The sequence below is a fragment of the Cicer arietinum genome, chromosome 5 (assembly GCF_000331145.2).
Source record: "Cicer arietinum cultivar CDC Frontier isolate Library 1 chromosome 5, Cicar.CDCFrontier_v2.0, whole genome shotgun sequence".
Taxonomy (NCBI): domain Eukaryota; kingdom Viridiplantae; phylum Streptophyta; class Magnoliopsida; order Fabales; family Fabaceae; genus Cicer; species Cicer arietinum.
In genome coordinates this window covers 44,136,283-44,147,858 of record NC_021164.2, presented here as the reverse complement: position 1 = coordinate 44,147,858, position 11,576 = coordinate 44,136,283, and the positions used below count along the sequence as shown (strand labels likewise).

Below are 11,576 nucleotides of genomic sequence, written 5' to 3'. Positions count from 1 at the left end.
AACTCTCATCTTTTACTTAGATTTGCGTTATACAAAAATAATAATAAAGTGAACACGTTATTGTAACAAATTACGCGTTAAGAAAAATTCTGAATAGGATTCGAATTCGCTATCGTTACCGACATTGAATTGATTTTTCATTTTTAATTTTTCATTTCATTCTAAATTAAAGGCTAAATTAAATTTAATAAACTGCATAAAAGGAGATGCACCATGGCACTCTCTCCCACAACATCATAACGTGTAAGAGAAGAGAGAAAGCAAGCTTATTATCGAAAGAAGAAAGAATAATATAATGACAACACTTGGTGGAGTTCGCGATGTGCCAGGAAACCAGAACAGCCTTGAGATCGATAGTCTCGCCCGCTATGCTGTTGAGGAACACAACAAAAAACAGGTTTATTTCTTTTGTTTGTTTGTTTTTCCTTTAAATGTTAGTTGTTTCGTTTGTTTTACGACGAATTCCTTTGTTTTATGTCAATTTCTTGTTGGATGAGGTCGATTGTCGATTTTGGCCTGGTTTACATTTGTTCCTAAATACGCATGTTGTTGATTTCGATCCTCTAGCTTGCAAATTACTCCCTTTCCTTTATTATAAAACTCACTCTTTGGTCTTGATTATATTCGATTAATTCATTTTCTCATTTGTTTGTGTTAGTATCTCTGCTTTTTAGCTCTTGAGATTTTGTTGTTCCTTAATATATAGATTCTGTTAGGGTGGTAATTAGCCTTGTTAGAGTAGGCTACACTTAAGAAGGAAAATCAGAGCATAAGAGGAAAGGAAGTTTGGATAAATTTCTTCATGTTTATTTATGAAACACCGAATCAGACACATACACTGGATACGATATTGACACTAGACACCCGGTAAAATTTTGAGAAAATGAAGTAATTGAAGATTGTTAGTTGCATGTGTCGGTGTCTTACACTAGACATGCCCTCGATCAGAAATGTCGGTGCTATATAAATGTTTATTCGTCATTTATAGAATTGGTTTTATATATTCAATTCGGTTCTTACATTTATGGATTGTAGTTAGGAAAAGGGATTTAATTACAGACTTTTTAGAAGCAATCTATTCTATGATGACTCAACAATAGTGACCGCATTTCCTAATTTGAGCCTATTGGTAATCAGACCACCAGATTGGGTGTTTGTTTTTACGTTGGGGCTTCTCCTCAATTCCTGCATTTGCTTGACTTGGGCCAATTCGTTTTTAAGGGTTTGACCTGTATCATTGCCTATTCCTTCAAAGACAACCTTGTCCTCAAGTTGTAGTTTGGGAAGTCATCTACAGAAACCTCTTCATCTTCCCATATGGCTTCAAGCATGGGATGCCCTCCAAGAAGCTGCTTGCGTAACCCCTTTGTGTCTTGCAACGTGCGCCCTCTCAAAATGTGAGCCAAAGTGAGTGTAATCCTCGTCCCTATAACCGTTGCATCTTTCAGAGGAATTTCAGATGCTAGCTCGCCCACATAGGGTTTGAACATAAAAATGTTTTAAACTACTTTGGGATCCTTAGCCACAAATTGAGCTCTGGTGGTAGGGTTGAAGGCATAACCACACCCAATCACCTTCCTGGAAGGTATGATCGTGTCTATGCGCATTAGCCTGTGTTCTCATTCAGATTCTGGCGTTAGAACTCGGTGGGCATGGTGCTGCACTCATGCTCAAAGAGCTACATATCATGCATTTGGGCCAGACATTTATACACCAATTCATTAGAAGGTCGGTTGGATTTGTCAACACGAGGAGGCATGGTAAATGGTATGAAAGCACCAATGCAGGGTGGTACTTAGCTTGTTACACTAGTCTACACTCTTGAAATTAAGAAGGAAAATCAAAGAATAATCAGTTTCTACAAGGATTATAGTTAAAATAAAGGAATCTAAAAACAGATTTTGTAAAAAACTTCATTTAGGGACGAGGACGACTCAACATTAATTAATTACTACATTTCCTATCTTGGGCCTATTGGTAATCAGACTACCAGATTGGGAGCTTGGTTTTAAGTTTGGGCTTCTCCTCATTGTCAGCATTTGCTTGAGTCGGGCTCAATTCGTTTGTAAGAGTTTGATCCACCATCCGATTTTTTTTCAAAATTTCACATGCATTAATAATTTGTTTATAAAAATGCCCTATTTAATTTACAATTGAAAAACGTAAATTCATTTTGTCTCTCTTATGATATCAATAATTATATAAATAATTATTGACAAATACCATATTTGTTGACAAATTTATTGCTATAACTACTTCGTTTAATACACGTGAATGATGTAAGTGTGTCTTATGATAATGGAGTATTGATTTTTGAAATTATAGTTTTTTGGAGCAAACAACCATTTAGGTCCTTGAGTATGTTGGTGTCACTATAGTCACTAAACGTATCAAAGTTACAGAAGTATCTTTGAATGTTTCTTTTACTAGCCAATTTGGTCCTTAAGTATGTCTTCTATGGTCTTTGAATATGTATTTTGTTTGTTAGTTAAGTTTATAAAATTATTAATAGAAGACACACTCAATGATACTTTGTATGTTTCGATACATTCAAAGACTATAATACCACTGCGTCTCATTTAGGGACTAAAATAACTGGTTGCGATTTTTTTAGTATAAATCGAATAACTATGCATGCAGCTGTTGAACTTTAGAACTTGAAGGCACCCATTAAGCCAGAACATTGAGGTTCCTACATATTTATTTCTGCGGTCAACTTAGTCCTCACATCATAAATTTCATACACATTTTACATCAAATTTGACTTCTATATCCATACTAAGTTACCTTGAATGTAACTTAATTCTTTCGGTATTAAATGACCGAGACTGTATCTTAGTAAGAGTAGCGCGACTATTTACTCAATTTGTAATTCTAAAAACAAAAAAAGTTGTCTGTTTTTCCTTTTTGTAGTATGATGATTTTAATGCAATTCTTTTTAGTTTTGTTTTTGTTGTTGTTAATCCTTTTTATTGAGTTGGTAATGGTCATGCAGAATTCTCTTCTGGAATTTGAAAGGGTGATAAGTGCAAAACAGCAAGTGGTTTCTGGAACCTTGCATCACATCACTCTTGAGGCAAAAGATGGGGTGAATAAAAAGGTTTATGAAGTCAAGGTTTGGGAAAAGTCTTGGATGAACTTCAAGGAGGTGCAGGAGTTCAAGCTTGTTGAAGATGCATCTGCGGAGTCAAGTGCTTAACTAGGTATTTCATTACAAACAATTGCTCCTGTCTGATTTATAAAGTGCTTGTCAAATTATGATGATTGCAATTCTTATATATTACTTATTAGTTTTCTTAGGCATACTAAACATTAATGAAAATATGAGTTTAGAATGAATATGGGGAGAAATGCGGTAAAAAGAACTAGAACTTGATGTCTTAGATCAGTTTCTGGTTTAGTAATGTCCTTATTTATTATTAGTTAGTGTGTTATGAGTTTGATGAGTGACAATATACCATAGTTTGATCAGTGTGCTTATGGTTTGGTAATGACCTTTTTAGGCCTAGTTAACGCCTAGCTTTGGTGGCTATAGCCTTGGGCCAGCCCTTTATGTGAATAATACCATAGAACTTTCAAAAAGAGACTGTAGTTGTATTAATTCAAAATGCATTTTCCATTTCGAAAACGTTTCTTATTTTCATTTCCTAAAATTTTTGTTAGTAAGGAAAGGAAGATACTTTTGAAGTTATTTCTCATTTTTCATGTTCTGATAGTATTAATTCGTCTAGTGAACTTGGGTTTACTGATCAGTAAAGATGTCTTCCTTGATTTTTCAGGTTAATAATAATTAATAAAAGTCATGTTCCTAGCTTGGCTCGAAGGTGAGACGCCTAAGGATAATTTAAAACCAGGATATGTATGAAATAGATCCAACTCTTGCTTTCAGGATTTAGTACTTGTAATAATGATGGAATTTTAGTTTTCATAATAAATCATCTACTATTACATTAAAAAAACAAAACACTAATAAAAATATACTACTGTTCTTATTAATTTTAACATTAGATCGTTAAGAGTGGATAATTCAGTAATAGTAACGACCACATCCGACTTCCACAACTTCACCGACAATAATACTTCTTTTTAAAATAATAATAATAATGATAACATGACACTTCTTAATATTAAAATAATAGCGTCTGAAATCAAAATTGATAAAACTTTAATTTTATTAATAATGTTATTTTTTATTTTAAAATCTATCAATTAAGCAATCACTCAATAATTGTTCTATATTCGGTAATCGTTCCATATTCTTTCCCTCATTTTTTTAGTCCGTTCTTTTCAAGTTGAATCGTTCATATTATTATATAATTATTATATTATGTAAGATTTCAATATTTATTAATTCAAAATCTTAACTTTTTTTTCTTTTTATCTTTGTATTCTTTTAGTAAAGGTAGTCTTTGTAAAATCTCTTAAAAATCTTCTAGAAACTCGATTGAAGTTGTTCTAATTTTAAGTTTTATAAATAAAAAAAAATCTTAAATCAAAATAATATATGCAAATTTATAAAAAAAAATAATTAAAAGAATGCATAAAATAGGTGCAATTCCGTTAGAAGTGTTTTAAAGTTGATAATAATATTAATTATATTATTATTGAATATGTCTGAGTTTGTTTGAGAGATAATAATAAGTGCGTTTGTTTCAGAAAAAAAAAAAATCTATTCTTTGAATTTAAAAATCATTTTTTAGAATTTAAATAGTGTTTATTTTAGATTTTTTTTAAAATAATTTTATTAGAAAAATTATTTTTTATTTAATATATATATATATATATATATATATATATATTGGTATTGGTATTGGTATTGGTATGTGAACAACATCTTATAGTATAAGTAGAGCATTATGTAAATTAATATGGATAAAACATATAGTTTGATATGTGTATATAGACTAATTATAGATTATGTTATTTTTTATCTTTTTCTTTTTAAGGTTGTTGCAGACATACTTTTGTTAGTTATTCTTTTATTAGATTTGATTATAATTTTATTAGTTTTTCTTTTATATAAAGACTTAGTTTAGCCTATTTAAAAAATTATAAAATATAACATTTAAATGTTTTAATGTGAATAAGACTATTAAATAGGTTTTCAGATTAGATCAGACTTTTAAAAAGGTCAGGTCAGACAAAAAAAAAAGTCTATGATAGATCATAAGCTTAAAAAATTAATCGTAGGTCAAACTCATGCATTTGAAAGTCTGGTCTGACTTATTTCCACCCCTAGTTATGAAAGACTCTCAAATGTAATAAGTGTTACAATATGTCTAACAATAGAGTTGTTAAATGGACTGGTTCAGTTCAGCCCGCAATGATCTGTCAAGTCCGTCACATAAATGGGTCAGATCAAAACAGTACCACTTGTAATTGGGCTGTTACATAAATGGATCGGATCAAAACAGTGCCACTTGTAATTGGGGTGTAAATTTTTAATGCTGGCCCGTGTACTATGGGCCTGTAGGCTAATGGATTCTGATTCATTCATTTTTTTTATTTGTTCTTCAATTTTTTATGACATTTAAAATATGATTGGATGTATATTATATGATTGGATGTATGTTATTTTTGTTTATATTAACACTAAATGTTAATAAAAATTGAAGTTTTATTTATTTAGTTGAACCAAATTAATAATTTATGTGATATACTTTAGTTTTATCTAATGCCTTTCTTTTTGTCAAGTTAACATATTTAAATATTATTTTATTAATGATTTTTAAATTACAAACAATTGTTAATATACATTGAGATCTTGAATTTGGGCTGGCGTCACGGCCAATGGATCAGTCCAGCCCAAATTCATTATTACCTCTCTTAATTGGCCGGCCTCTAATTCTATTAAGCACTTAAAAATTATCATTATTGATAAACTTATCAATTAGATTGTAACATTTTATCACTTCAATTCATTATTTATCAAACTAATCATATAGATCATTAGACTAATCGATCATCTCAATCTTTATGTAATAGTTGACCTAACTCCAATATTGAATTCTAACCCAAGTATAATAGTAACCTAATTTCATGACTCTCAACATAATGGAGGCATACCCTACATTTCGTAACAACTTAATAATTTTCTTAAACTCTCAAATTCGAATAACTCTCTTATTAGAACAATAATTCATTTTTTTTCCTTATTAATCACATACAACCCATATAGTCGGGATTTCAAAATCAAAGTAGGAATATTTGATCCATTAGAGTGTTTTTGTTGCTCTATACTAGATTAATCAGGTGCAGGCTCTAATACCACTTGATGTGGATTCAAATGGATGCACAATACCGGATCTTGTACTTAGTGTAAATTTCTTGAACAAACTAGTAGTTTTCGTCACATTCATGATGAATAAAAAGATCTAGTGATGAACCACCACAAGAGTAAAGAAGTTTTTGTTTTTATTTTATTTTTTTTATAATAAAAGTATGTTCTTGATTAGGATCTTGAAATGGTTCATGGAAGAACGTTGAGAAACAATACAAGTTCTCTCTTTTCAATTAATGGTTGAAATTTTACATTAATAAAAACTTTCCCAAATGAACTACAACACAAGTATTTACACCTAAACATAAGTACTAGCAAGGTTGGACTAGACACAAAAATGAAAGACCCACATGATCTGACATTAGTAAACGTGGAGCAATATACAACGTCAAAAACAAAAATCTAAACTTTAAACTAAAAATTATTACATTTGCAATTAAATACAACTAAAGCTATAAATTATTATAAATTTGACTCTAAATATTATTTATTTTTCTTCCTAATTAGCTCTTTCTAGGTTTTCATTACTTTAATATGTTGAACACTTGATTGCACGATGTCTTTATATAATATTTATCATGTTTGATTAATTTTGCAATATTAATCGATTAATAAAAACAAATTAATCTATTAGGTTAATTATATTTGTTAAGATTAAGAAGTTAATGGACAAGAATAATGATTGAGATAATAATGGTATGTAATATTAGATATGATTGTTAAATGTAATTCAAATTGATTTGTAATATGGTTAGAAGTTGTAATATGGTTAGAAGTTGTAATATGGTTAGAAGTTAGAATATGGTTAGAAGTTTGTTAAGTTTGTTGTAACTGATTCAGTTTATAACTGCTTCTATAAAAGCCTTCAAAACCAAGAACAATCTGTAACGCTTGACTGATCATTCTCCAGACTGTCAAGATTGATAATCGATCTCCGTTTTTTTGAACTTTCTGTTTTCTTCTCAATTTCAATTCCTCTCAAATATAATACCTGTTCTAACAATTGACATAAAGAGCTTGAGTTCTAAACCTTAGGAAACAAGAGTGCAAGTGTGAGGGGGAATCAAAAATTGGGAAACACAAGTGTGAGTGAAAGAAAGAAAGAAGACATGAATGGATGAGGATTTCCATCGAATCTGCCAATTCTGGATGGGAGGAACTATGAGAGATGGAATGCATCAATGAAGTCGTTGTTGAGAGCTCAAGAAGTGTTTGAGATTGCCCAAGAAGGTTATGAACAGCTAGGAGTGAATCCTACAAAAAGACAACAAACAACTTTAAAAGATTGCAAGACATTGTTTTACATCCAACAAAGTGTGGATTCAAACAATTTTGAAAGGATCTCACATGTATCTACATCAAAAGAGGCATGAGATATCTTGGTGAAGTATTACACAAGTGGTGAAAAAACCAAGAAGATCAAACTTCAAATGCTAAGAAGAAAGTATGAGTTACTACAAATGGAGAATAATGAGAATGTAACTGACTATTTCAATGAGTGCATACAATCACTAATCAGATGAAAGCCAATGGAGAAGTGATGATTGATATGGTGATCATTGAAAAGATTCTGAGGTCACTAACACAAAAATACGATCACATAGTGGTGGCAATTGAAGAATCAAAGAATCTTGATACAATGAAGTTGGAAGATCTGTAAAGCTCCCTAGAAGCTCATGAATTAAGGGTTAAAGAAAGAGATGAGGCACACACACAAACACAGGCACTACAAGCTCAGATCAACAAGAAGCCCAATCAAGATGGAGTAAAAAACAAGAAGTGGAAGGGCAAGTCAAAATGGCACAAAAAATAGGATCAAGATGAGGAGGCTGGAGGTTCAAGAAGTCAGCAAAACAATGATAATAAAAGTAAGAAACCATCTCGCAAGAAGTAGTTTGACAAAAGGATGACCCAATGTTATAATTGTAAAAAATATGGGTATTTTGCAGATGAATGCAGATCCAAGAAAGTACAAAGAGATGATGGTGAAGCTCAACTGGCCCAGGCAGTCAGTTCTGACTTACTTGAAGTGTTACTGATGGCTTGTACAAGCATGAAGGACGACTGTCCAAGATTGTGGTATCTTAACACAGGGTGCTCAAATCACATGACTGACCATAAATATTGGTTTGTAAGCATGGATGAGAAGGTGAAAAGGGAAATCAAATTTCAGAAAACAACATAGTAACATCTGAAGGAGTTGGCAAGATATTCATTCAAAGAAGGGATGACAAACAATCTTTCATATGTGTTGTGTTGTATGTGCCAAATGTAAAGAACAATCTGCTAAGCCTTGGATAATTGCTGGAGAAAGGATACTTTATGAATATGGAGAATGGACAAATGAAGATGTTTGATAGTGCAAAGAGGCTTATCTTGAAGGCACCACCGTCCAAGAATAGAACCTTCAAGATTGAGATCCAGATTAATAAAAATCAATGTTTTGCTGCAGAAATTAGGAGGGAAGACTGGTTGTGGCACCAGAGTTTGGACATCTGAATTTTAGAAGTCTTCAAATGCTGTAGAGCAGTGATATGGTGATAGGAATTCTAGAAATTCAAGTGCCAAAGGAGATATGTGAAGAATGTTGTTAAGCCTAGCAGCATATGAACTCATTTAAATCAAAATTACCAACTAGATCCTCAAGAACGAAGGAGGTAATTTTTTCTGATGTTTGTGGTCTATTTGAAGAAATACCAATATGAGGTAATTGCTTCTTTGTATCATTCATTGATGATTTTACAAAGAAAATGTGGATATATCTAATCAAGAGAAAGAATGAAGTGTTTCAGATACTTAAAAAATTCAAGAGAATGACTGAAAAAAAAAGTGGTTTTAGTATGAAAATCATCAGGATATATGGAGGAGGAGAATATAATTCTCATGAATTCCATGATTTTTGTGAAAAAGAAGGGATATTGCATGAAGTGACTGCACCATACATTCCCCAACATAATGACACTGCTGAAAGGAGAAACAGAACCATAATGAACATGGCCAGGAGTATGTTGAAGGGAAAGAAAATGCCTCATAAATTCTAGGGGGAAGCAATATCAACTGTAGTGTACATTTTGATTAGGTATCCAACCAAGAGACTGAGCACAAGGACACCTGAAGAAGCCTGGACTGGAAGAAAGCCAATTGTGAATCATTTGCGAGTATTTGGCTCATTGTGCTTCAGGCACGTGTCAACTCAAAACAGGAGGAATATTAATGAGAGGGCTGAACAAATGGTGTTGTTGGGTTATGATGTTGTTGGGTCTTACAAGCTATATGATCCAAACAAGAACAAGGAGGCGATAAGTAGGGACATACTAGTGGATAAATCAAGAGGTTGAGACTGGACAATGAATGCAATCAACCCAAACATACCGACCCGACTAGCCAGCAGTGCATTAGCAGTTGAACTAGTTGAGGACCAGCCAACAGATGCAACAAATATACCAGCTTCTGAACCTGTGAGGAGATCTGCAAGAGCTAGGCAACCTTCAGTCATATTGCAGCCATATGAAGTAACATCTGACTCAACCATCAATGCAAATGGAGAATTAATTCATTTTGCCTTGCTTGCTGAATCAGAACCAACAAATGATGAAAAAGCATTGACTAATCCTAGATGGATAACTGCAATGGATGAGAAGCTCAAAGCCATTAAAAAGAACAAGATATGGGAGCTGATGACTTGCTAGTGAACAAGAGACCAATTGATGTGAAATGGGTTTATAAACTGAAATTGAAACTTGATGGGCAGGTTGCCAGGTACAAGGCCAAACTTGTAACAAAGGGGTTTTTGCAAAAATATGGGCTTGACTATGTAAGATATTTGCCCTAGTAGCTAGAATTGAAATAGTAAGGATGGTAATCTCAATGGCTAGCTACAAAGGTCGGTCTATGCATCAGTTGGATGTTAAATCAGCCTTCCTCAATGGATCACTAGATGAAAAGGTGTATGTGAAGCAGCCACCTGGATATGTGAAAACGGGAAAAGAAGATCATGTGTACAAATTGAAGAAAGCCTTATATGGTCTGAAGCAAGCTTCTAGAGCCTCGAACAAGAGGATTGACAGATTCCTCATAGAGCAGTAATTTGAAAAGTGTGTGAATAAGCATGGAGTTTATATCAAAAAGCAAGCAGCAGTATAACACCTCGATTTTTAACAGAGCAAGTACATTTTTTTTTTCAAAAACAAATTAATAAAATACCAAGTCGTAACACAAACGACAAATGTCATGAATAATTTCATCATATATACAAACCAGCTAAAATAGTTTTTGGGACGATAATCCAAAGTATACAAATAAAAAATACATCGGGGATATGAGACCTATCATACATCGCTCATACCCCTAGCGTATTCTCGACAGACACCTGCACAAAAGTACTGCTCCAAGAATAATATTCCCCCCACTACCACGTCAAAAAATGGACCCACCAAACAAAAGTCAACTGACAATATATGTTATAGATATAGTCATCCCAATATAAAATAAGTAGGACCACCAAAAAGACACTAAGTCCCTGATCATAGCATCTGGGCACATGTTTTTACCTTTTTAGTTTGGTATTTTAAAAGCTCTTTATAGCTTATATTAATATTTTTAGCTTGTTTCTAAACTTTGGGTCGAATTTTAATTATAATTTTATTATTTACATTTTAATTTTATTATTTGTATATTGACTCTTTTTTCGTTCTGTAGGTCATAACTTGAGCTCTGGATATTAGATTGGAGCTTATGAGCAGAAGTTGGAAAGCTAAAACTCAGAGCTACAACTTTTGTGTTGGAAGAAAGAACCAATTCCGAACTTTATTGGGCCTAAATTGCAGATTTTGTAATCTGAACTTTTGTAATAATTTTAATTAGTCGGTCATTTGTTTTTAAACCCTAAACCCTAAAGCCCAATATCATGTACTATATATTGATAGTTTTGTTTCTTTTCTACGAACGGAAAAATTATTCAGATTGCTACAAGAAATAAAAAGTTTTTATTTTAATTTCATGGAAGGCTAATTTTATAAGATTAATCCACGAGTTCAGAGTTTCATCAACACATTGAGATTCAGGTTACCCTGTCAATTTCGATTCATGATTATATTCTTGTTTATTTGATTATATTGATATTTTGATTGCTTAAATTGAATTTCAATAGGATCGATTAAATTTATTTGACAGAATTTGGTTTCGGTTTCTAATTTAATTGAATTATAATTTTGCGACGCTTGATTGTTAATTGTAATATTTTGATGAATGTGATGCTTAATCCAATCAAAGAAACCAAATTCACATAGGATTGATT

At 32.2% G+C, this 11,576-nt stretch overlaps 1 protein-coding gene across 2 annotated transcripts; it reads left to right on the top strand.

The window, feature by feature from the left end:
• Positions 1-206: 206 nt before the first annotated feature.
• Positions 207-11,279, top strand: LOC101497262 (cysteine proteinase inhibitor-like). Of its 2 annotated transcripts, none has more exons than XM_073369078.1 (3): positions 207-397; positions 2,996-3,203; positions 10,979-11,279. In XM_073369078.1, exons 1-2 carry the CDS (start codon positions 296-298, stop codon positions 3,197-3,199), a joined length of 306 nt encoding a protein of 101 aa, XP_073225179.1. In that variant the 5' UTR covers positions 207-295; the 3' UTR covers positions 3,200-3,203; positions 10,979-11,279. The 2 variants fall into 2 exon arrangements, with proteins under 2 accessions (XP_073225179.1, XP_012574834.1); XM_012719380.3 differs by lacking the exon at positions 10,979-11,279 and adding an exon at positions 3,780-3,996 and having other exon boundaries at positions 211-397.
• Positions 11,280-11,576: the final 297 nt, after the last annotated feature.

Excerpts from the sequence above, each read along its gene's own strand:
- LOC101497262 (XM_073369078.1), top strand. The coding sequence starts at position 296 with ATGACAACACTTGGTGGAGTTCGCGATGTGCCAGGAAACCAGAACAGC. Across the intron at positions 398-2,995 it reads AGGAACACAACAAAAAACAG|AATTCTCTTCTGGAATTTGA; the intron begins GTTTATTTCTTT and ends ATGGTCATGCAG.